We start from the raw sequence: 26137 nt of genomic DNA, 5'->3' as shown, positions 1-26137 counted from the left end.
TGAGCACATAAAGCCAACATACAATGAAGACAAGGAAATCATCGGGGAAATGAAGTGTGGTTGAAACTAGAATGTAGAAAGTAACGAAGAAAAGGGGGAAGTAAGTAGACGAAAAGATAACTTGTCGCCGACGGGAGCCGAGCAATTAGTACTGCAACGCACGCGTAATGCGGAGGTTGCGTGGTCGGCTCCCGCCGGCGACAAGTTCTCTTTTCGCCCACTTTCTTTCCCTTTTCTTCGTTAATTTCTACATTCCAATTTAAACTACGCCTAATTTCCCCGATGCTTTCCTTTGCTTTATTGTCTGTTCGCTTTATGTGCTCATGATTAACAAAGTCGAGCCTCTCGGTTCCCCCTTCTCTCGTGTATTCATTGGCAGGGTCTCGAATATGACAGCCTTGATGTTATTAGGTAGCATGCGAGGGTTTATTAGACACGCGCGTACTCACTCGAGATCACGTAATACGCGACGCCATCTGTCTACAAAGGATGGTCCACATCCGCCCATCCATGGTTCTGAGTGGCACTGGCTAAAACTCCTAGGGCTACATCGAGTAAACATAAATACCCAAGTTAGAGGACGAGTTGGTGGCCGTCGCGGTAGCACAATTGGTACTGTAACGCACGCGTTATGCAGAGGTTGCGGGCTCGGCTCCCGCCGGCGACAAGTTATCTTTTCGTCCACTTTCTTTCCCTTTTTCTCGTTATTTTCTCCATTACAATTTCAACCACACTTAATTTCCCCGATGCTTTGCTTGGCTTCATTGTCTGTTGGCTTTATGTGCTCATGATTAACAAAATCGAGCCCCTCGGTTCCCCCTTTTCTCGTCACCTCTGGACTGTAGCACATTAGTACAAAGATAAGCGCTGCAGCTTCTGCTATGCTTTTGCGGGAGTCATGGATGATTACAGCTCCAAGCGGGTATTGTTGCGACGCCCAGAGAGCTCCAGAGGGCATTGTGGAAACGCGATGGAAAGGACCAAAAGATCTTCTCGCGTCGTCTTTCGTCGCTGCCGCGCTCCTGCAATGTATATACACACTCTGAACCCCCCCCCCCGACGCGTCGTGCAAGACAACAGCAGCAGCAGCGCAAAAGTAGAAGGAAGAGGCAAAGAAAGCTTTCCTTCAGAAGCGGCCCTGAATTGTGATGTCAAGTCCAGAAGAACGGTCAGCAAATCATCCATTGAGCGCCGAGCTCCTTCCGCGAAAAGGCTGCACTTAAAATGCATGTTTTGAACGTTCCAACGAGAGCCAGCGGCTATTTCGAAGGCACACAGCAGTTGTCACACGCCGCTCCGGCGCTTGTCATCGGATTTGTGGTAGAGCAGCAATGGTTTGGGATACGTGACAAACCTGGCTATTACCCACACCAGCTGCGCCTGCAGTGAGATCGCGCCATGTTCATTTCCTGGATGCAAAGTAGAAGCTCCAGTAGGAACTCAGCCTTAATCAGCCTAGGTATGGTTACAGCACAAGGCTAAACGCAGACACTGCAGAGACAACAGTCGTACTTTTATTTGGTAATCTATTTTTTGAGCAATTTCAGCTCTAATTTTCATGACCGTACTATATACAGCGCTAAAGGGCAGAAGATAGCGCGAGCCCTTACGCTGATACTTCTGCGCACAATGTAAATAACTGCTTTCGCAGCGTTTCTACAAAACTTTTTTTGTATTTTCTTCTTCCAGACTTCGACACCTATCGTTTAACTGGCCATCTTTCCCATACTGTCGATGCCGGACCAATACAGTTTATCGGCGGTAGTTTTGTTGGTTTCGCAAGAAAAATAGAGGAGGCTGTGACTGCGCTGCAGTTCTCAGTCCGTTGGAGCTACTCTGGAATAACAATGTGAGTTCTTTTGCCTATAATCTTCACTATTTTTAAATTGCAGCAGCGATTCTTCTCATTATAAGTGGCTAAAGGAGCATGTTACGCCGGGTGCTCACTTCTTTGTTCTCATAGCAAGAAAACTGATTGATTGATTGATCGATTGCTTGCTTGATTGATTGATTCATTGATTGATTCATTCATTCATACAGTTTACATCCTAAAGCATGATTAAGTTGGGAGAGACGTCACATTGGAGGGCTGCGGATGAATTTTGGCTAATCTGGGATTGCTTAACGTTCTGTCACAGCTCGGTACTCGAGCGCTCTCGCATTTTACCCCACCATGATATGGGATGAGGCTGCCTTGCCTGGCAATCGAACCCTGTCCCTCGACTTCAGCAGCTACCACAGCAGCCAAGTCATCGCTGTTGTTCGCTACTGTGACTCGGTGGCTGCAGCCTACAAACTTCCGGCAAATCTCCCAAATCAGAAGGCAGGAAATGCCCAGAGCCACGCTGTCTGTTGTAAGCTAATCTGGATAGTCTGGATAGTCGGATAATCAAAATTGTTTAGGAGTATGTGAAGCGATGTATAAGTACTCTAGCGGGGTTTTATTTATTTATTTATTTATTTAGTTAGTTAGTTAGTTAGTCAGTGATTTAGTTAAAATACTCGAGTTGCCTAATGACGTTAGATATAGACGAGCTGTTTACGCTTGGGTTAATACATGTTGGATACAGCAGCTTGACAAGACTAATGTCCAGGATTGATGGTGACTGAGGCAAGAGCTGGTTCCCTTCTGACGCTGTCTTTGGCAGGAATGAATGGTAGAAAAGGTTTGTTCGGCAACTTCGGATGCGGAGGGGGGGGGGGGGAGGCTGTACCTTAAATTTGGGTTGCATTCACGATGAGACGTAAAGAGGCGATAAAAAGCGATGATGTTTTAATTGAGGATTCATGAAGTAAATTTTATGAAAGAGAGATAAAGGAGCGAGTTTTCTTCTGGATGAAAGACTGGCAGATGAAGGCCAGTTTTGATAGCTGACATGCGTGCAGTGCGGAAATAATTGCGCACAATGAAACGCGTGGACCGGTGTTAATTGACTTGATATGTTAGCTGTGCTGTATACAGATCCCAAATCGATGAAACATAACTCTAGTTTAGACTGTACAAGTGCCTGATAGAATATGAGTTTAAGGGGAGTGGAAGCCCGAGAAACATCGCGACGGTAAAAGTCAAGTGTTCGGTTAGCAGCATTAGTCCCGCAATCAATGTTAGTTTACCATGATAGATCAGTAGTAATGTGGATTCGTAAATGTTCACTTGATGTTTCAGATGCAAAAATTCACTTGCCATTTGTGTAGGTAAATGTGCAAACAGCCCTGTAACTCGAAAATTTAATCATTTTACATTCTTGACGTTTATTTTCATTAGCCGGTTATTTATTGAAATGAAAGGGTATTGGTAGTCTCGTTTATCCCCGTCTCAGTTTCTCCCGGTAATCACAGCAAACAGATTGTACTTTTCCACCGATTTTCTTTTATTTGATGTATCTACTAATCAGTGTTCTATAATTTTACTGAATGCAAAGCTAATTATCAAAGAAAGCTACATATCTAGATTTTGCTCACTATTAAAACAATGTAAAAAAAGAGACCAGATTGATTCATCAATACCATGCCATACACGGTGAAGTGATGTCTCCGACCGCTGACACATCTTGTAGGTTATTATAGAATTTAAATCGGACAAAATTTTGAACAAAGTCCCCAGGACGGAAGAGAACCGTGGTACTAATGTGAAAAATATTAACGAGGCAATGACAGGGTTCCGTATTTCAAATCCTGCTGCCTTAGTTAAGTGACTTGGCTTTCAACGGCGCACTCAGAGATATCTTGTTTCCCTATTAAGTGTATACTTCTTGATTCTTGTGACTACACGGCCGTTCTTCGTCATTTGGACACTTTGTTAATTTATTTCTTTAGATAGAAATCAAAATAATTCACTCACTTATCTTGGATTTTTTTTGTACCACGCCATATTTAAAAGTTTAGCTAAATTTGCGAGAAACGACAAAAACCAGCCATTGGGGATAGCAGTATCACGGAGCCATTTTTATGCGCCGGCAATTTTCTTGAAAGGTAACCAAATCAACAAAAAACGTGATTGACAGCTCTTCAGGAATGTAATCTTCTCTCGCTGGTTGGCTCAAACACTGCGATCGTTTAGTCTTTTAGTGTTAAAAATAATGTCTGGCTACAACTTCTGCATATTTCCCAATATGCGGGAGTTTTAGCCAGACATTATTTGATCCTGGGCTTCAGGAAGGTGTTGCTTGTTTATTTCCAGTGTTTTTAGTTGATCGAAGGATATGCTGAAGCGGATCCGGCGTTTATATAGAGGACCTAACTCTAGTTATGCGGCATTGTGGGATTGTCTTGGCGCGCCCTCTTGATATTACTGGATCAAAAAAAAAAAAGAGCACCTACGGCCGTCAACCCCCTCCCCAAATCCAAGGCAGTAGGCGATGCGTATATTGTGAAGGGACTTCTTGTTCGTGTGCACCGTGTATGTTTGTACGTGTGCTCTGTGCATCGCTTGCTCTTGCATCTTGTGCATCGGGCATCGTGTTCGTGAACTGGTAATATTCGACATCTAATAAGAACCGCCCACTGTGTTCCTGCGTGGTTGCAACCAGTGTTTCTGTATTCATTCTTTCCTTACAGAGATGACGCCGACCGTGTGAACATCAGCCTATTTATTTACTATAAACGACCCGAACTTGCTTCCATCGCAGACGCCAGTGGAGGAGAGCCCGATGTCTTCAATCATAGCACCGCTCTCGAGAACTTGAGAACAATTAACAATATTACAATTAACAATATTACTGATGTCTGTAAGTGCCGTTTTATCTTTCTTAAATTGTGCCACCTCTATTATTTATTGTTGTTGTTTTTGCTGTTGATTATATCTCTTGCAATACCTCGGAAGTATGCCGGGTAACATTTACGGGGCCATGCTGTGCCGCGTCCATTCTCTATCCACGTGTCCGCTCACTTGAATGATGGTAACCTTCATTCCCAAGACTTTGTGGATGCCACCGGTGATTACGCTCGTAAACGTACTTAAGAAATAAAAGTATGCGGGACGCTAATGCGATGCGTAGCACATTTAGGGGACGGATATATCGAAGCGTATGCTATAGCCTTGAAATTGGAAACGAATGCACAGTCCTCGTGCGCTGTCTGAAGGTAATTGACTGAATATTCTAAATTGGTTTCTAGCACACTCCGATTTTTAGTGCAAGTAGTGTCCACCTTTCCAAGTAATCGCGCTTAAGATGCGGCGCTCCTCTCGCGGGCAATATTTTATTCTTTAACATGTGAATACCCTAAATAATGTAAGTGCCTGCTAGCATTATTGTTTGTTGACTGAAGTTCAGGCAATGTATGAAATGGAGAATCTTACTCCCTTTTAGCTATTGGCAGAGAGGAGAGAGGTGCTCGGACCCTGATGAGACCAGATTTTGTTCACTCTTGCGACTCAAGCAGTAGCTCATTGCGCGGTGCTCTATGCCAAAGCGCTCTACCTACCGCGCATCCTCTCATTGGGCCTGTCTGTCGGTCCTTGAACGACCAACAAAAAGGCTTGTCCTGAAGATTAAGATGTATAGCGGGGAGCACCTGTGGACAGCGTGCATCATGTACACTCGTGGTTCACAAATGGCCGTATACTGAGCAGGGGGCGATGGCACTGGTACTTATTAAAGTTTTTAGACGACACTGACGTTTAAGCCAGTATTGGGAGGAGCACAAAGATAACAACGGGTGGATAACACCAGCTGACCAAATTAGAGCAAAACTGCTGCTGGCCGTAGCAGCATTTATGCCCACAATAACCATGACGGTGACATCAGTGTCGATACTAGTGCAATAATCAACAACAAGAACGGTAGGTGACGTTTGTCGTGTGTGATGAAGGCAGTGGCAGAGCCATGGCGGTGTGTGTATTACCAGTACATGATTTACACAATCTTATTGTTATTGTGCAAGGGCTCGCCCAGAATTGCCACAATTTCGAAAATTTGACTTCTATTCTCGGACTGTACATCTCTACAGTGCACTGCAACATCGTGAGACAAGGGGTTTTCACTTTTCACTCGGAGGGCCACGTCGGACTCGTAGAATCGACACCACCATGCCTGACTGGTGAGTAGTGCACTCACAGCGCTGTCTCAATGTACGGCTGCACTACACCACGGTGAACTGTGCAGCTTCTGAAGTGCAAATCGCACCACGTCACTTTAGTACAAATTTTGCGCGGGGCCTACACTGAAAGCAAGAAAAGTATGTTGATTCCAAACATTGTGGCAATAGGTTAAGGCAAAGCTTTCTTTTGGTGTTTCCCAGGGATGCTGTCACTTTTTAGCAAGTATAGAGTATTGAGAGTATCCATGGTCTGTCCTAGCTTGTTTAGCGAATATTTCGAGTATGGTCTGTACTTGTTTAGCAAACGTAGAACACGCGGTGAAGTTGGGCACGTTGTCACGGGAAAACGCATTACTAAAAGTAAACTTGTGGCGCTTCAAACCGCGGAAAACCTGTCAGAAACCATAGCCTATCGCACATACAAAACAGCGAACCGGAATAGCTGATCTGCACTTACTCAAAGTACTTGTTTGCAGCAGTAAACGACACGGTCATGCCGCTGTCTCATCACTGCGTGCCGACGACGTCCAGGCTCGCGTAGACAAGCAAGTCTGCCCTCTCATTCCGCACAATTATTAGCAATGTATCGACGCTGATTCACTTCGCCTTTACTAGCCAGCAGGCGCTCGTCTTCTAAGCCACAGTTCGCTGCTTAGCAAAGACGTTGCTGCTCCACTACACGCTTCTTTTGAGTTTTTGTCTTTTACGCGCTCAGCGCACGCTCCGGGCCCGTTGTTTCAATTTTTTTAAAGGGGAAGGGACACCAAGTTTCTCCACTCGCTGTGTAATCCCTCTTGTTCCTCTGGGCCACCTCGATATGCACTATCTCCGGAAGGGTGTTTTTTTACGAAACCTGCAGTTCGATAGGGGCGAAATGGAAGAACGCTCGTAAAGTTAGGTTTAGATGGACGTTAAAGAACACCAGGAGGTCAAAATTTATCCAGAGTCCTGTACTAAGGCGTGTCTCATAATCATATTGCAGTTTTATCACGTAAAAAAGATAAAAAAAGATAAAAACAGAATGTTTATTGCGGCCAAGTACACGAACTCTTCAATGTTTTCTGATTCTATAAAATCATGAATGACATCGTTGTTAGACTCTCAGTACCTCCATTTTGCCCGGGAAACATCAATGATGTCCCTCACGTCAGAAGTTTCATTTACAAGGATACGTTGATGTATTCGCCACCCTTGAATATACATTTAATCAGGTTCTTCCAGTGACCCGTACAGTTCCGTACGGTGGGTACACTGCGGCTCCGAGCTTCTCACTGTGGCGGCGCCCTCGCTGCCCGCTGCTGGGTGACCTAAGCGGGACGTAACCTGGAGGGACGCGGCCTTGCGCACGCTGCAGCCTCCCAGTTTCGGTTACGCACGTTCTGATAGACGAAATTCGCCGTCGCACTTCCGCGGGTAATCGCATTTTTACGGATTGAAAAGTTGATATAATTTGTACAGAGAGCTCGCTTCAACTTCCCAATTACGACAATCCCGCTGAAAATAAATGTTTCAAGTAATTATTAAATTTTCGGTAATTAGCGACTGATTACCGCCTATTACCCGTCTCCCCATGGTCGGTCCCGCTGACGGAATGTCTGCGAAGGAACCGTCCTATTATTTCAGAACGGCTGTTTTTAAATATTACTTAAGTTCTTCAAACACCCGGTATAATGCCCTGGTTCGCCTGGACCACCTCAGCGTGCACAATCTCCGAGATAAGCCCATCGTGTAAGACATCAGGCAGCGGCAGTAAAGGGGACAAAGAAATTTTCGCTTTAGAAGCGGTATTCTGTTGAACGAAGCGCATGAGCCACTAGCACATGGCCCATAAGGAGAGTTCGAGCACCGACCTTTCGTGACCCGTCGTTCAAGGCAGCAGCCAGCAGATCCCTGACTTTTCGCGACCGACCATAGAAAACAGGAGACGCACAGAGGCGGGGACAGACACAGAAAGCTTCGTTTATCACGATCATGCAGTTCCCACCCTCTATAGCTCGCGAAGGAAAGCCAAGCTGTTACTCTTTTTAATGTGGATTGCAACGAATATGGATACCTTAAGGATTACTTTGTCTACTTGTAAAAGTGATGCGTTGGCAAAGATTGACTTGTGTAATAAATCGGTGTAGTAATTTTCTTCGTGCGGCATGCTCTCTTAATGTTTCGTAGCACGTACCGGACGGTCACGTCTTAGAGAGAAACCTGGGGCAGAAATGACTAAAGTGCGGGGTTCGTCCGCAATTTCTTAACCAAAACGTTATTACGCTAAGATAACGGTGCAACCGAAGTGACATCGCATTTAACTTACGGCGTCGTGTGAGAGCGAGGAGGAAAGAAAGCTCGGATTAAACAACAAGAAATGAAAGAAGTGCGGTCAACTGATAGCATGATCGCACAACATGCATATGTAGTCGAGGCTATATTCTTACGGCAAATTACTGCACACCCCTATACGGCAGCTTCCTTGTCCGCGCGTCTGCTGCAGCGCCGACAAGCTCGACTGCGCTCGCCCGTTCACCGCACCGCCGTCAAAAGAATTGCGGTAAAAGCGTTAGGCATTGAGCTCACATTTCTGCGAGAGACAAGACTGCTGGACACATGGCGACATATTTGGCGCAGAAAGAGACGCTCAGTCGGAGCACTTGGTGGCCAGGTCTGCCAGGCTCACCCCGCCTGTATACATCACCACCACCACCACCACGCTATTACAAAGCTACTAAATGTCTTTATTGCGATAATAATTAAAGTTATAAAAACAAATGTTCCATAATATATAGTTCGTATGGCCTCAAGGGAAAGGGCCCACCACCCGTACGTGCATCGGTATGGCACATGATCGCACTGCACACTGTTGCAGGTGCGGTTCTAATGCCGCGCATAGTTTCATTATCAGCTCTCTCGCCAGCCCGTGCCGTCTAACGGGCTGGTCGACGACATTGTCAAGCGCCAACCGACGACGAAACGCACGCTCCCTTCGCGTGGGATCACGGTCGAGGGCACGGAGAGCTATTATAATAGCCCTAAAAAAGAAATGCAAGGAAGAAGTCGGAACTACCAATACTCCCAAATTATGACAGAAAACTTCACTATACGTACCATTGACACCTGCAAGCTTACCTGCCTATCAACACTTTGACATCGTATCAGCGTTCATCGCTTCTTCTTAGCTCCTCCTCAGCTGCTAAAACACGATGATGTCTCGCTCCAGGTCAAGAGTTTTTTCTTGCCGGTTCAGGCGACCGCATTCCGACAGAGGCGAAATCCACAAAGGGGCGTACAATTCAATTTTGGAGACCGGTAATAAATTGTAGGTTCGCGATGTCAGGGCCTTGAGCTCTTAAATACACTGTCTGCCATAGCCCAAGTGGCCCCTGATAGAAGTCAAGGCTAACCAGTAAACATCACCGCGATGCTCAGCGCCAACGTTGCCATAAATTTACCAGCCTCATAAGAACGCACGCTCAAGTGCACGTCAGAATACTGCACAGCACCGTATTCGAAGTACATAGCAGTTTCACATTCTAGCTGGTTTCGGATCAAATCGGTTCATCTCGTCGATCTTACGACACTGAAGCACTTTGTTCAGAGCAGTAACTGTACATACAGTACGATGCCAAGGTGGTATGGTATGTGTCGCTTGGGTGGTATCCAAGCGGCGCCCAACGCCCTTCTGTAAACATTCGAACGCAGCCTCGCAGAACGAAGCGAAATGCGGCTCAAGAGCAACAGTCCGTTAAAATTCCGCACGAATTTGGTATGTTCTAAAACGTCATCAGCGTACTTTTATGTCCAATGCAGGGCGAAGGCCTCTCCTATCAATCTCTAATTACCCCTGACCTGCGCTAGCTTATTTCAAGTTATGCCTGCAAATTGCCTGATTTTATTACCCCACCTAATTTTTCGCCGTCTCCGACTGCGCTTCCTTTCCTCTATAGCACCCACTTTGTACTTCTAATAGACCACCGATTATCTGCCCTATAAATTAAGCGGTCTGCCCAGCTCCGATTTTTCCTCTTAACTTCAACTAACACTACCCCCGTTTGCTCGCTGATCCACAGCGCTCTCTTCCTCTCTCTTAGCATTATATAACAGTTTTCAGACATAACAGACTTAGCAGACATAACAGTTTTCCTTTCATCACTTGTTTGAGCGGTCCTTAACTTATTCTTACACTTCATTGTTAACTTGAAAGCTTGTGCCTCATATGAGAGTACTAGAAGAATGGAATGATTGTACACTTTTCTTTTCAACGACAGCGGTGAGCTCCCGGTCCTGATTTGGTAATGCCGGCCGTATGCACTCCGACCCATTTTTCATTCTGATGCATATTTCCGTCTCATGATCATGTTTCTCTATTAGTAATTGACCAATATAATTTTGCTCCTCTACATACTCTCTAGCCTGACTGCCGATCATGGATTATTGTTCGCTTGGGAGGTTATTCAACATTACCTTTGTTAACCTACTCTCACACGTTCTTGGTTAACTTCCTCAATCAATTGTTGCAAGGTGTCCCCAGCGTTGCTGAACAGGACAATGTCATTGGCAAGCCAAAGGTTGTTGACGTACTCGGCGTTGATCATCGCCCTCGATCCTCCCCAGTCTAATAGCTTGGATACTCCCTCTAAGCATTCAATTAATATAACTGGAGAAATTGTGTCTATTTGCCTGACCATTTTCTCGATAAGTATTTTCCACTTTTCTTGCGGCTAATTAAAACACGTGAAGCCACAACTATCACTGAGGCAGAGCCGAAGTCTTATAAGTTGCGGATACATGTACTATGTGAAGGAAAATATGGAAGTTACACATAAATGACATAATTATTGAGTTGTCAGCCGTATGCCGCAAGCACCTCGGCCTTTATGTGAAGTTCGTTCAGTCCTTCAGTACGATCCCTACGATATGCACTTACACCGCTAATTACATAGAAATGTCGTAGCTTTGTCTAAACGCACTGAATTAAGTGATCGAACTATGCGCCGCCGGGAGAGCGCATAAGGCAGCGTAATTCGAGCGATGTAAATGCTGATCTTGCTGATACGACGCATTTTAGTGACTGCGCTTAAGGCCCGTTTATAGTCCGACGTTACCGGCGCGCGGGCCAGCGTCGTTTCCGGCCGGTCACGCTACGCCGGTTACGCTGCGCCAGCCGAAACGCTATCTCCTCTATACTCCGACGCGCGCGCCGTTGGCTGTTATCTTCGGAGCATGCGCAGAACGATCCCAAGCCCGCGCGCCGCTTTGAACGGCTGTTTGCGACCGTCGGCGAAGCAAGGACGAAGCGGCGTGGGCGCCTTTATTTCTTCGCGCGAAATGCATTGTGGGTCACCGCAGTCGACGCGACCAACGCGCGAATGGGTCAGGAGCCAATTCGGCGCCGGGCACGTCGGGGCGCGCGAAAGCCGCCGGTTACGTTGGCTGCGCCAGTGGGCCCGACTATAGAGAAGGTCGTTTTCACCAACGTGACGTAGCGTGCGCGCGCGCTCACGTTACGTCGGACTATAAACGGCCCTTTATGGGCTCGATATACTCCGACTTAACGTCGACGCGCGCGCACGCTGGGCACAGCGACGCTACGCTTGCAAAACGCGAGCACTCTATAGTCTGACGCGAGGCGCGACTGACGCGGCCAGCGTCCGTCGGCGCGGCCCGGCGGCACCTGGCGCGAAATGCAACATGCTGCATTTCGCGCCGACGACGTCACCCAGACTGCACCGCGTCCGCGTTTCTTTCCGCGCGGCGCTCGCTTTCCGCGCTCTGCTCTCCTCTACTGAGCATGCGCTGCTTTGGCTCCGGCCGCTGCGTCGGGCCGCGTCGCGTTGGACTATAGGGCAGGCGGATTTGCGCCAAGCGTGTCTTCGCCGACGTGACGCGACGAAACGAACGCCGGCGCGCGCGCGCGTTGTGAACGTCGGAGTATAACAGAGCCTTTAGAGTCGGGCACGCTCCACACTGTTCACTTCACGATACCGGGCCACTGTGACCGGCTTTATCGCGCCGTCATGTTGACCTGACTACTGCGCAGCAGGCGCGGAGCACGGTAAGACTGTTGCCGGCTGGACGAAAATTCTTGCGCTGGGATTCACAAACGCCTATGAAGGGTTTCTTAGGTAAGAGTAAGTGAGAGGATGAAACTATAGACCGTTTCACTGATTACAAACATAAGCCCTGCACGGCTTCCGGTTTTGCCCACTGACGTAGCTGCTGAATGTAACTGGCAAAGAAGCAACCATGCGTTTTAAAGCATAAACCTGATAAGGCACGTGAACGGAAGTTTCTTGGGGGCGGCACGCTCGCTGCTGTTATCGCGAGCATGAAACAGTCTATAGAAAGCACATCGCACGAACCGACTGAAAGACGTGAGTGACGCCATTTCGCCCAGGACTGATAATACTCTGGGGTTTAGAATAAGCATCTGCGGCCAATCATAGGAAGACGATGGCTGTCGTCTTCTGTGGCATTTTTTTTTTTGCCTTCTGCTTTTACCGTTGGCTGTTGCCTGTTCTGGCTTTGAGTATGCAAAACAAAGCGCAGCGTTATGCGGCGCTCGTTTTTACCAAAAGCGAAGTGTCTCCAGGTATACGCCTCTTTGTGGTTATAAAAACAAATGTTTGTGTGTGCGTGTGCGTGCGTGCCTGCGCCTGCGCATGTGTGTGTGTTTGGACGCATGCCACAATTATTCGCTTCGTTCGTGAGATGCATTTTATTTCACATCATCACAATGGTGGTACCTCATTTTATACGCCATTTTTTTTAAATTTTGTCATCGTATGGACGTCCCGCGTCATATCATAGACAGAATAGCCATCCGTCGTAGGCATACGTTGGTTCACACCGTAGGCCACATAGTCAGCAACACCGTGGGTTCAGATACTACATCGCTTCAACTTTGTGCTGAATTAAAACTATGAGCTACATAATAGGCACAGCACAGCAGACGACAGCGAATTGTGCAGCAGCAACAAGTTTTGATCACTAGAAACGTTAAGGCGTTTTTTCGTTGTTTCATCTCGCAAGGAGAAATATAGCCTCAAAGCGTTGGAAAAAATAATCATCCGCAGCCCTATGAGCAAGAGAAAGCTCAAACTAGAAAAAAAAACGATAAATTGTGATCCAAACACATCAATGTCAAACTTAACGGTTGTCAGGGACGGACACTGCACTTATGTTTGCTATCCCCCAATAGAGTGTCATTACGAGTATGAAAACTCAGGCTACTGTGCGCATACAGAAAAACAGCCTATCAGACGTTAGGCAGAAGTTCGCCGCACAGCATTAATGTTACTGCCTTCCACAGCAGCGCACGCTCAATACAATTATGCACTGAAACAGCTCAATGCACTTTGAGATGACAAATCAGAGTGCGCTACAAAGATATAAGCACGCGCCATCCTGGGCTATCAGTTCTGGCCTCCGGCCAATCAGCCGCAACAGCGCGTTCCAACGTCAGCACGAGCGGCGCAGTACACATAATGATGTTCGTAAGACTGCTACATTCCTATCGTAGAAATTTCTTCTTAGGTCGTCATCTACGATGACTGTTCAGGTTTTGTGAATTGACTTACGCTTATAATTGGCGGAAGTACTGTAGTTCGCACCTGTGCTACCTTTACATTGATGCATTTTTTTCGACTACAGCACTCGTCCTTGCAGCGGCGGGCATCGCAAGCTTGCTGATCTTACGAACAATTTTACCTTTGTGAATGCGCTTCTTTCGTAAGATTTCTTGTTGCGCCAAAATTTGTTCGTAAGTTCGCTTAGTGAATTCCGCCCCTGATTAATATTCTAGCACTCTCAATCAACAGTCTAACATAGGCACGGTCAGTGTTGTAACATTTGATTACAGAATATTCGGGTAACGCGTCACGCCGGCATTTTTTTTTTATTTTTTACCTTAATACTGGCCCTCATGGAGCAATTTTTCTTGGCGAAGTTTGCGCGTAATAAAATCAAGCCCGACGCACCGCCCATTTTCGCTGCACCGCCACTCATGAGACCATTCATCGGCAAGCGTCCTTTTGTTCTGTATTTGTCGCTATGCCTGTGGCCTGAGTGTCATGGTTATGCAAACTAATCAGAAACATGTTTGTACCAGTTGTACTCGAAAACAATATTTGCGCAATATTCGTTAGCGTAGTAAAAATGGGAAACGCAAGCGCTTGCATCTCTGCGGATAAGCCAGAGCTCCCGCTACCTTTCAGCATGCCTAGTTTAAAAAAAAAAATTGGTGAAACTGGGCTCTTTCTAACGTTTACTCCACTGTGGAATCCCCCCCCCCCCCCCCCAAAAAAAAAAAAGGAAGTTTGAAAAACAAAGCGAAAAAAGGTTTATGGCAGTCGGTATTCGCGCTCAGGTGGAGACTGTACCACTGCACGGAAACGAAGGGGAACACAAAGAGTTGCCGGCATAGTAGCATTCTGACGGACGTTTTGATACGTTGTGAGCAAGAGGCACGTTCGATTACTTTTCCAACGCTTTCCTTCGGATCTTTGCTTGTTAAGACATCTTTTTTCTACCACTCTCGGCAAATTATGCGCAAAAATTGGCTAAAAATGCATAACCCGTGGTCGGTTGATAAAAGCTCCGTTCTTTTCAAAAGTGCGGGTGATCGGTGTGTCGACATTTGCCATCGAAAAGAAGTATGGCATCACGGATCCCGTAGATACTTGCTCGGGCGCACAACTGAATAGGTTGATTGAGAGTAGGCTGAGGAGTATTTATACAGTTGTGTACGTTACATCACCGTATCTGTTTCTCTACGCATGCAAGCAGTACGACCGTTTCATTTCGGCCGAAGCTCCAGCTGCACGTCATCGATCGTAATGTTCTGTCGCATGGTCGTGTGGCCTTTGATGACTCCTGGCTTTGGACCTGTTAGAAGTGTGCACCGTCTCACAGAAAGATCACACAATGAAACGCGAGTATCTGCGGGCGACGGTACGAAAAGAAGTTGTATTTTCTCCGCGAAAGGGTATTATCGATGGTATCATCGATGGTATTAGCAAATTATTAGACAGTTATACGAAGTGAGCACAGTAGCTTTATTTGCCGTATGAACTTATAAGTATTGGCTTATTAACTAAATTAACAGGCATGGCGTGACGCGCGCACCGGCAAACACATCTCACTCGATGACCGCGGACACTCGCTGTCAAAACGCTGGCGTAAAGAAGAGCGCCAGCAGCAGCGAGCGACTTGACCTTCGTGCTGCCGCTCGCATCTGCGCGTATTTAGCAGCGAGAACAGAATGCACACGAAGCTATCCTCCCTCGGCGCACTTAAGCCCCACCCACATGGAGAAAGTTTCTTGCGAAAACCTGGCGAACGGCCGCGCGCGGCGTCCGCCCTGCGGCCGGCGGCTGTTTGCCGTCGATCAAGGCGGGCTAGGTACATTCGCAGACTGTCAACTGCTCGCCGGAAGCGGCGAATGACAGCTGTCAGCGCGGATAAATCTAGACGCGGTCGCGTCCGACTTCCTGCCGCCGCATTTGAATCGGCTAGCCAGCCAAAGAACCTAGAGCGAACATGGCCACAAAAGCTGTGCGCATCGCCCACAATGACCGACTGATCACAGCTTTTCAGGCGCGACCAATATGGTTCAGTTGCAGAATAATGGTTCAGTTGCAGATACAAAACTATTTTTTCACTGCATTTTACTAGGAATGGAATTACGCTGTATCTAGCAATACTGAAATCGCGGCGGCCGCGGCCGCCCGTCTTTCGCCGCATGTGGGTGCAGCACGGCGGCGGCACGCTGGCGTTCCGCCGCGCTGGTGCGGGCCGCGCCAAGTTGGCCGTGAAAGTTCGCTCCATGTGGGCCGGGGCTTGAACTCAGCACTCACCGCAGATCGCTTTCAAGATACGGCCCACGCAGCCGCACTCAGCTGCGCCGTACGCAGCCGCCGCCGGAGTAGAACACCTCCCTCCCCTCCCCCGGTGCCTTGCGCGCGATCGAAGACGGCGTGCTTCCTTTCCGTCGTCCTCCCCTGCGCGTGTGAGATTGAGCCACAATCTCACCGTCGCATGCTTTCACTCACACCCACAGCATACGACGCGCGGCCACAATTTATACGGAGCATCACGGCGACGGAGACAATGCGCATGGAGTGTCCCTGTAATTGCTAGCGCAAGAAAACAAGGCTGCTGGCACCGCAGGAGTGAAGCCAGCGCAGTGTCGGGAGTGCCCATTTCGCGTCAGGCAAGTCAGCCGGAAATGGTGGCTCCTGATAGGGTCGTGTGCACCACCGCTCACTCACCTCTTCGAGCAGCGAAGTCAATATACGACAATATCTTTCCGGGCAGATCGGCAGGCGGCGTCAACTTTCTCCACGCCGGCCGTCCGGTTTTCGCCGCCGGGCAGAATTCGCCGCTTTGACACTCGATGTTCGTTCCATGGGGGCACCCTTAAAGGCGTAAAACTGACGTTGTTCAACTCAATGATATGTTCTCTCTGCATAGCTTGGTGCTATTTATGGTTATGGTTTCCTTGTACATTTGTATAAAACCACAATAAAACACCCCTGACGCAAACTGTCGAACAGCAACAAAGGAACACCGATGTCCCAAAACAACAGCGTTCCCTTGAATTGTAATCAAGCTACGCACTGACCTCGGCATTTTCTGTTTCTTTCCAGAATCCAACCATCTCGTTCCTCGCTATTGCGATATAAACTTCGAGTCGGCACCGACTTGGGCACCGTTTCAAGAGTCGACGTGCAAGGCAGAAACACGATCTCGAGGTAATACTTCCCGAGCACCAGCACGGCCATCGTGTCCGACCCGATACTGGATAGCTTCATCACAGCGTAGACAAAGCCATTGCGCAATGTAGGAAATAACGCTTCGAAAGTACGTATGCGCAGAGCGTGATCAGAAGTTTTTACGGGTGTTAGATGTGCGTGCACTTAGAGTTTTGGGTGTTGCGTAACTTGCGCGGCTGTAGCGCAGCAGCACGGCTGTGCCCAGAGCGCCCGGGTAAATATCAATCCACCCTTGCTCTCAGTAGCGATCACAAAACAAAAAAAAAAAGGAACATTTTTGTGTAATCCCATTTTGACGCCGTAGCTCGATCAATGCTATGTCTCGCTGTTTTCAGATAATCCGTATGTTTTGGTGCTGTTAAAAATCTGGACTGACATGAGACGTTACAGCTGTTGAGCAAGTGCTTAGATTTCAGCCCTCTACATGGCCGAAATATAGGTACACGTGTGCCCGACACTTTATGAAAGCAAACCGAGAAAACCTAGGAGGATATATGAGAAAAGTTATGCGATGACTATAGGCTGTACGGTTCGCGCTTTATCATTTTTTGAAAACCTTCCTGGGCGGTCTCAGGATTGCCAACTCCAGCCTCTGATGGAAGCCTACATCCTACGAACCAATTTCTCTTCGCTTCGCTTCTCAGGTTGTCCGCGTTAGCGTATACAGCGTAAGTCAATTTTACATGAGATAGCCTGTGTATTGCAATAACAACGTGGTTTGCAGTGTGCCTACACATGTGTAGCAGATATTTCTTGGAACAGGCTTTTCCAGAATAAGAGGCCTTTTGGGAAAGAAGCCACTTCTATGTTAACCTACGTTTTACACGTGGCAGTTACTTTAGTCGAAGTATTCATGCCGTGAGTTTTAGCTTAAGTGTCCTACATTCATCATAGGAAATTCAAACGGACGAGGCGAGATATCTCAGTCATATATTGAGGTTAACTATCGCCGTGGACATCAGAAAACGACAAAACTAGTAATTGCATAGCTAATCACAAATTCTCTAGATAACGTTTTCATTGAGCTAGGCAAGTGCTGTGTTTTCTGTTACAGTCAGTAAAGAGAGGACGGCAACGAACTATACCGGAAAGCGCATGCGGTGTGTGGCTTCTTTAGCACGAAACACCTGTGAGGCGCGTCATCGATGTTTCGCCCAGCTACTCGCAGAATCTCGTTCAAGATCTCTTCGATCTTCAGCTGTGATCTATAACTGAAACGAAGCTACAACCTTGCATCACAGGCAACCAACGCCGCACACCTGTGGACTCCAAAATCTACCGGGTTAGCCACGAGTATGTCTCACAAACGAGTGTGCGGGGGGAAGTAGCGCTCACATCTCAAAGAACATGGGGTGCATGTCGGTAGACGAAGTAAACTTGTGGACGACGAGGACAATAAGTGCCGGATAGGAAGTATAAATGATATGAGTGTGCAGTAGACGAAGTAAATTTGTGGATAACGAGGACAATTAAATTATGGGGTCGGGATTCGATTCTGCGACCTCGTGCTCAGCAGCCCAACACCATAGCCACTGAGCAACCACGGCAGGTAATGAGAATAATAAGTGCTGGGTAGGAAGTGTAAATGATATGAATGGGGAGAGAACACCAATAAATGTGAAAAACAAAATGAGGAGGATTAAGTAGACGGTATATAAGTAGAACATCAGGAAGAATGACGGCTGAAAGCGCCTGTATGGCATGCTTACTTAGAAAAGAAGGCGCGCCATCGTGCTGAAAGAACGATTCTTTTACATTGCGAACGATCATCCAGAGCATGTTTTCTGCACAATGTGCCCCCCATACTTTAGTTTTGCATGCAGTCAGCCTGCATATTTCTTTCAGTGTGAGCCCAAGGGGACTGCTGATAATGAACAAGTCAAGCGTTGTAAAAAGAAGCGCTAGCTTCTTTCATTAGGAACTCCAGAAAGCCCTTTCTGTTCACTGTAGATATGCGTTTACTCAGAATGTGGCGCGGTATACGAGTGGCCACAAAGGTCGCGCAGAATGTAAGCGATAAGGCGGATTTACTTAGGAAAGTTGGAGCCTGCTGTATAATTTACTCACATTAACTATAGTTGCATCAACGTCTACTCAGTTAGCCGGAGAGACCATAAGCTGAAATAATACTGGCTGCTTCGCCTTTTCTGTCCACGCAGCGTTCGACGTCCACACGGATACGCACCACCTGCTGTGCAGCCCTCGCCACTGCGTCCCACAGACTGTATTCGGTGCCTGGTCAGAGGTCCGGCGGCTGTGCAACAGGTTGCGCGGCTTCCTGGCTAGCGGCGGTCCAGGAAGTGAGCGACTTTCACTCACTCTTGCTCTATTTCCCCGCTAATCCACCAAAGGGTTATTGTTCTTTGAGCTGGCATTCCATGCTGCGCCATTTACAATTCACTTTGCCCACTCCTTTTTATTGTGCACGTCTTTTTGTACATGCGACCCTCATGCTAAATGAATATACGCAAGAGGAGGCTTCGATACAGCGCGTAATCGATCGTAATGTGGTTAAGAGTGGAGGGAACCAGCAATATTGATAACCTGGGGCAACTCTCTCTTCTTTTTTGGTAATAAAAGAAGCAGAAGCATGGTGCTTTCAATTGTAGTAAACACTGCTATTAGCCGGTATACAAACGTTTTGCTGAAGTAAACTGCGCGTCGTTATCAAGGATACTTCTGCGGATGCTTTTATTGTTAACCTGGCTTTAGTCTTTAGTGGGTGTTAGGAAGCGAGACAGCGTCATCACTCGTCCCTAAGAAGATGACACTCGTAATCTTTTTAGGGAAGCGCGAAAGAGGAATCTCTATGCACTATTCGCCTCATACTTAACTCGTTTCGATAGTGGCAAATACTGTGTGTAGCTATATTGATTAAATGCTAAACGCGTTGCCGTCGAAAGCCATCGGGACATGGGTTTTCCAATTTTTTGAGGGCGCCTGTTTTTCGCGCACCGCTTGAATCGTTTTGTCCTGTCTGAATCCAGCAGCAAAATGAAACGAAGCTTCACTTCCAATATTACCCGCCGTGGTTGCTCAGTGGCTATGGTGTTGGGCTGCTGAGCACGAGTTCGCGGGATCGAATCCCGGCCACGGCGGCCGCATTTCGATGGGGGCGAAATGCGAAAACAGCCGTGTACTTAGATTTAGGTGCACGTTAAAGAACCCCAGGTGGTCCAAATTTCCGGAGTCCCCCACTACGGCGTGCCTCATAATCAGAACTGGTTTTGGCACGTAAAACCCCATAATTTAATTTTTAACTTCCAATATTTTTTATGCTAAAGCGTCAAATGGCTTATTGAGCGAAAAAGCCCGCGTCTGTCATCAGTAGCAGCGAAACGGCATCTAAAATCGCATTGTCATTGGCTACGACGCCACGGCACGAGCGCGCCCCGAAGAATCAGAGCGCGCGAGAGGGTACAGCTGCTGCTACGATAGCGCGCCAGGTGTTGCGTTAGTGGAGAGGGCATCGCGGAGACGTCATGTCACTCTCGGCACGAGCGCGCCTCGACGGAGCAGAGCGGGCGAAAGGGGACACCTGCTGCGGTGCTAGCACGCCAGGTGTCACGTGAGGGTAGAGTCTCTCGTCGCGCAGGACGTCGGTGGCATGCGGCTTTGGCACTGAAGACGGCTGCTGCTTGTTAGCTCAGGCAGCACTTACCGTTTTGGTACATTACTCGCATCGCAAAACATGATCGACCGCTCAGCGGCATTCAATTGAACATTAATGATTTTGCATAAACAACTCATAACAAGTACTTAGGTGTCCTCGGATGTTTTACTTCCCAAATCATAACCCCGTAATGTTTTATGATTGCTAAGGCAAGATTCAAATAAGGCCCACTGATGATTTTTTTCTACACTTGAGGCCACCTGCTACTTTTCTTTAGGCCCTCGAAATGGAATTTTCTTATTAGTTAGTGCACGTCGATCACCAGAGACGGGACTCTCAGTGGTTTCGGTATCTGGAAGAGTACTTCTAAATGCGCATGCCGTTATCGGTTGTGTAATGCCGTGTATGATAATATTATAATGAAGATCTGAAACTTTCTGTTCATTTCGCCGCTTTGCCGTGCACTGTTAAGAACAAATATAAAGCATGGGCAGGAATGCTAAACGGGAGAAGCAAGGTAAGAAAGTAAAGGCAAATTGAGTTTGATAAACAAACAAAAAACTGTATTTCCCCTTATCTCGTGTGCAGTAACCGCGACTGTACGTGTGCATAACAAAGCGCTTCCATCTTGTGTGTCTTTATGTGTCTTCTTTTGTCCTGTCTTTTAATCGCGTTACGGTAAACCTATTCCAGATGCGTTACCAACACGACCACATTGCAACCCTCTTGTCCATTATTGAATATCTCAGCCAATCCCGTTTTTTCACTTTGCCATAATACTTGTGTTTATAATAAAGTGACTGAAAATAACCTTTTCCCTCAGGCTGGGCCGACATCGTCCAGAAGCACGGATATTTTCAGTCGGAGAGCGCTGGACTTCCGCAAGTTCTGGAAGCATTCAAAATGTGGGTGCTGATAAGATCATCCCTCGCATATACATGCAAACACTGGAAGCGATCCACTTTAACACGCTTTTGAAATGCAGGAAAATTGCAGTGACCATGTCTTGCGAACACACGAAAGTTTATCATACAGGTAACTGTGAGGACCTGGTGCAAGAAAATGCCATTAGCAGTTGGGTTCAAATTGCAAAGCGCAGAACACCCGCCGACGTGTCTAAGTGGCTCTCGGGTTGCTCGGCTGCTGAGAATGAGGTCGCTGATTTCATTCTCAACCACGATGGCCGCATTGCGATTTCAGCGAATTTTCTAGGTAATTTACGTAGTAGTTGATACCAGCTAAGTTATGTTTAGCTTGTAAGACTGCTTCCCTAAATGTGCACTAGTATATTCGAATAATAAATGTAATAATGTAGTAATATTGTAAAAATATTTTTTATTAAACAGTATTCAACTGCAATGTAAGGAATTATTAGTCGAAATCAGGATTCCCGGACAACGCATAGGTTCGGAGATCACGCGCGCGTTTGTCTGCCTCGGAAGCCGTGCTGATGTGCTTCTGGTTCTCAAACCTATGTACCATCATGTGTCACATTAAATTGAAGTCTTGCTTCCCCCTCCAATTTTCTTGCTGTAGCTTGAGCCCAAACGTAGATTCTGGTGGTAAATTATCAACCTACTATTTGGATATAGAATCACCCAACACAATGTGGAAGTTTTTTGCCCCAGGTCAGTCAGACGTACACTAGGTTGTTTTGTAGCTAAGACGTTAAAATACCTAAAACGCCAGCGAAATTTCATAGACCGTGCTAGAGTGCCGCCATAAGCGAATTAACACAGTCGGACGATGCATTTTTCAGAGCGGCCTATTAGGCTGCGTATGGAATAAGAACAATGATAGGGTTGTACGTCATAAGTTAGATTTTAATGAGGGAAAATTGGGAAAGGTGTCTTGAGGAAAGTGTCCCTAGCCGGCTGCTCCATACAGGGGAAGCACATTGGCGAGATGACAAAGCTGGATATTGGGCTATAAGAGTCGTCGTCTAGGCAAACGCCTAATTGATTTTGACCACTTCATTATTTTAATGGACCCCTAACTTATAAATCCTATTATAGGAGCGTGCCCATGGTCCACATTCATCGAAGTACAAATGCGTGACGCATGACCAAATATTCAGGAGCCGTACTCAGCACCACTGAGATACGGCGACAAAGCTTGGTTCCTGCAGAAGTAGTAATCAGTGTAGACGGCTAAAATGTTGCCCCAAGAGTAGATCTCAGACGACGCTAACAGAAAAACATCAGTTTGATTTAGCTGTGCGCGTGTGTGTTCGCGCATAAAGTTAATTAGAAAGAAAAGTGGACACATTTTTATCATGTTGATCGCGGTGCTGATGAGCGTCACATCACGTATACCTTGTGTTCGCGCTGCGTGATTAACACGTCGGACGTCAAAAACAATTTAAAATAAAACGAGATTTCGTCTTCGCATGTCATTAGTCAAACGTGCCTCATAATCAGAACTGGTTTTGGCACGTAAAACCCCAGAAAGAAGATAACCATTCTTTTAAAGAAAAGGTGTCCATTAAATCCTTAATTCTCATCTAATCAACGAAAACATTAACGTAGTATTTCGAAAATTAATAGTGACCGCGTGTTGTTGGCACCCCTTTGTTGGCCTGCAGATCGGAGCTGCTGGTACCAATTCGCTTGCCTGAGGGCGCAAATGCGACTGGCTGCTTCATCGTCAGCAAAGTTAAGGACCAGCCTCAAACAACACAATACTCGGACAGTGTTACGCAAACCTCGTGCTCCGATGAACGGGCGGGAAGCTGCGCGTTTAGGTACCGCTCCCATTTCCGTGGTAAGTACCTCGGAGCAATTTCTACCTTGACTTGTTTTTCTCACAATGTAAAAAATAATATAGAGGTGTGTAACTTCCGGTAAAAAATAATTTTGCTCGCTGCACATACCCGACTGTATTGATATGATGCAGTGTAGTGAGCGACTGTGAAGTACAGGGTATGTAAGTACACCATGGCAAGGTCAAATATAATGTTGGTGTTATATGGGTTCCAGAACTGCGGGAGAAGGGAAAGGGGTAGATGACAGTGCTTGGGTCATATAGTCAAATGAAACTGTTAGCGCGGTATTTGTTGCGGTAGTCTTACAAATCTACGTCGTGAACCTCATGGCGCAGGTCCTAACTACTGCTTATTAAGTGCGTCCCTGTAGCATCAATAAATACATTTTGGTTCTCTCTCTGACTCTCTGCGGCGATTTTGTACTTTTTGTGCCTAGCTAAGGTGGCGCTGAGGTACTTGGCACTTTTGTTATTTTTCGGTTTTTCTTCGTATCGTCAACAACGCTTTCTGATCGTGCACGCTAATTTGTTAAGGCTTTGCCCTTTTTCTGCTTTCCTGGGGCTCAATGACAAGTTGTTAATCAGTATTATTATCATCTTCCCTCGAAAACAGTATGGAGTGACAGCTGGGTCCACATATATTTCTCCGAACAATTTTTTTCCCGACGGTACACCCGTCTGTCCGCTTTGATCACGCGGCGTTGTGGGGGACAGCTTTGAAGGACTCTCTTGCTCTGTGGCTCCGCTATCGTGCAAACTACGACGGTGCAATGGTGATTGTTAGCATTTATGTACAACAGGCAAGAGTCTCAGCGTGACACATGGGTGCTATGCTGGGCTGCGATGAGAAAGTGTGCCGCACTTGCCGGCGAACTTGTCTACGTTCTGTTTTTGCATCTAAACTTATGGACCCTCTTACGTATCTCGAATACTTTACTAAAACAGAAAGTGATTGCAGCCCACTGCCGCCTAACCACGCTGCGCCCCGGAGCCTGCCGCGGAACTTGTAAGCAAAAAAAAAAAGAGAGAGTAAGGAAAGAAAAAAATGCTGAGTGATGCTGGCAGCTCTCAATTGTTATATGTTGCAACTGCTATAATATAAATTGGCCCTTTGCACATTCTGAGCCTATTAGTACAAGGCAGAGCCACAGTTTGCATACTGGAAAAGCACACTCGCAAACAAGCAACGTGCAGACAACCAACTCGACTAACTTCAGGCCATCTCGGCATCATAGGGGCAATTTAGGCTTACTGCATTGGTCTGTCGATTCTAGGTACGCGTGAGATTATCCGTCTTGCATTACACACTCACACTATTCGTATTTGTTGTCTCAATGCATTTACCGTTTTGCTTTCGAGGCCTCAATCCTTGTCCGAGAGGAGGGTGGTTGGACTTGTCGACCAAGAACACCTGTCTGTGGTTAAATTTGTCGCCGTTGGATTACGACCAAGCTGCTGAGAAGTGTCGTGCCAGTAATGGGCACTTGGCTTTCGTGGATAACTCTTCATTGTCCTACACTCTTGCGCTACTGCTCGCTCCACGACAAGGTAAGTGCACCTTAATTGTACCTGTTCATTTGTTCGCATTGTGAAAAAAAAAATCGTTTTGCACACGTGGTCAGAAATTAGTGCCATATGATGAATTGGTGTTAATTGCATATGCGATTTTTTTATTGCGCACCACACTGACTTATTTGCTCATTGCCGATATCAAGGAGTTATGGCTTAGATACCCGGACCGTGGTGATCGCATTCAGTTTGGGGAAATATTAGTCTGTGTCCCTTTCGCTATGTCTTGCAAATTATGTTTATGCAACAGGGCATAGCCTGTTGCGTCTTTCGTTGAATACTTCTAAATAAATAAACGGCAATAGAGGGCTAGTTGAGAATACCTTAGATTGTGCTTTTGAACACCCAGTTTACACTACTTTACGAAATTTACCACAGTTCACCAAGTTGTCCGGAATTGTTCTACCACTGACGTTTCTTTCTTCTTTACCGCAGCTGTTCTGTGAAAACGAATATTTCAAGTAGCTTTGTTTTTATTTTTGCCACTTATGTAATTGGTGTCAAGGCACAGCATGCAGTTATGTGTGCAGCGGTGACTATTTAATTTGTTTGTGTTGCACTATTACAATTGCTTCTATGTTTCTCGTCTTGATTTATGTTATGTAACCCACTGAACACAAGACGTTTTGTAGCCGTCTTGGACCAGGCAAAATGAACTAGAACGTCTACAACTATTCAAGACGGCTACAAAACGTCCTTTTATGTACGTCTTGAGGACGTCCTGCGAAAGACGCCTGGAAGGCATCTTGGTAAGCTGTTTTATGCTATCATCTTGCTAAGACGGCTAGAAAACGTTTTGTAAAAACGTCTTGAAGATATCTGTGCAGATCCTTATCCAGATATATGTATAAAATATGCATTTCGGTTCTTTCCGCTGCTTTATACAGTTGTATCCGGTTATAAGGTTGTTAGATATCTAGCACCCATACTGGCCACATAGCGTGTACTTAAAAACATGTACATGCACTGCCTTTCTTTTGGTATGTCATTTTACCACCTGTAAGGTGCACATTCCATAAGCTGCACATGTGTCGTTGTGCTGTATGTCCAGTAACACGTTCGCCTTTGTCTATACGTATTCACGAAAAAAAAACATGAAGCAACTTAAAAAATTGTGCTAGATTGAAGTCAGCGTACATTACAAGACCTAAGGCCTCTAACACCGTAAATGAGAAAACAGAAGTGAAAAATAAATGCAGGATTGTACGTGCCTAACTAGAAGCTGACCGTAGATGGAGACTCCAGATTAATTTTGACCACCTGGGATCTTTAAGATACACATCATTCTAAGCACACGATCGTTGTGGCGTCCTCGCTCCTATCGTACCCGCGATCTCGAGCTCACAGCGCGATTCTATAGCCACTTAGCTACCCGTGGCGAGTAACAGAAAAA

At 46.5% G+C, this 26137-nt stretch overlaps 1 protein-coding gene across 5 annotated transcripts in view; it reads left to right on the top strand.

Moving 5' to 3' along the window:
* The window catches only part of LOC119443027 (uncharacterized), a 130492-nt gene that overhangs the window by 40246 nt on the left and 64109 nt on the right, over window positions 1–26137 (top strand). Inside the window, exons 5-12 of one of the 5 annotated variants that reach the window (XM_049660452.1) lie at window positions 1690–1849; window positions 4558–4727; window positions 5950–6039; window positions 16674–16778; window positions 18959–19099; window positions 21236–21317; window positions 22997–23175; window positions 24535–24723. In XM_049660452.1, the coding sequence (XP_049516409.1) occupies window positions 1690–1849; window positions 4558–4727; window positions 5950–6039; window positions 16674–16778; window positions 18959–19099; window positions 21236–21317; window positions 22997–23175; window positions 24535–24723 (1116 nt within the window). The remainder of the gene's footprint in view (window positions 1–1689; window positions 1850–4557; window positions 4728–5949; window positions 6040–16673; window positions 16779–18958; window positions 19100–21235; window positions 21318–22996; window positions 23176–24534; window positions 24724–26137) is intronic. The other 4 variants (XM_049660453.1, XM_049660455.1, XM_049660451.1 and 1 more) reach the window with 4 other exon arrangements.

This window comes from Dermacentor silvarum, chromosome 1 (genome assembly GCF_013339745.2).
Source record: "Dermacentor silvarum isolate Dsil-2018 chromosome 1, BIME_Dsil_1.4, whole genome shotgun sequence".
NCBI lineage: Eukaryota > Metazoa > Arthropoda > Arachnida > Ixodida > Ixodidae > Dermacentor > Dermacentor silvarum.
The sequence above is the reverse complement of the archived record's forward strand: the minus strand, read 5'-3'. Positions and strand labels throughout refer to the sequence as shown.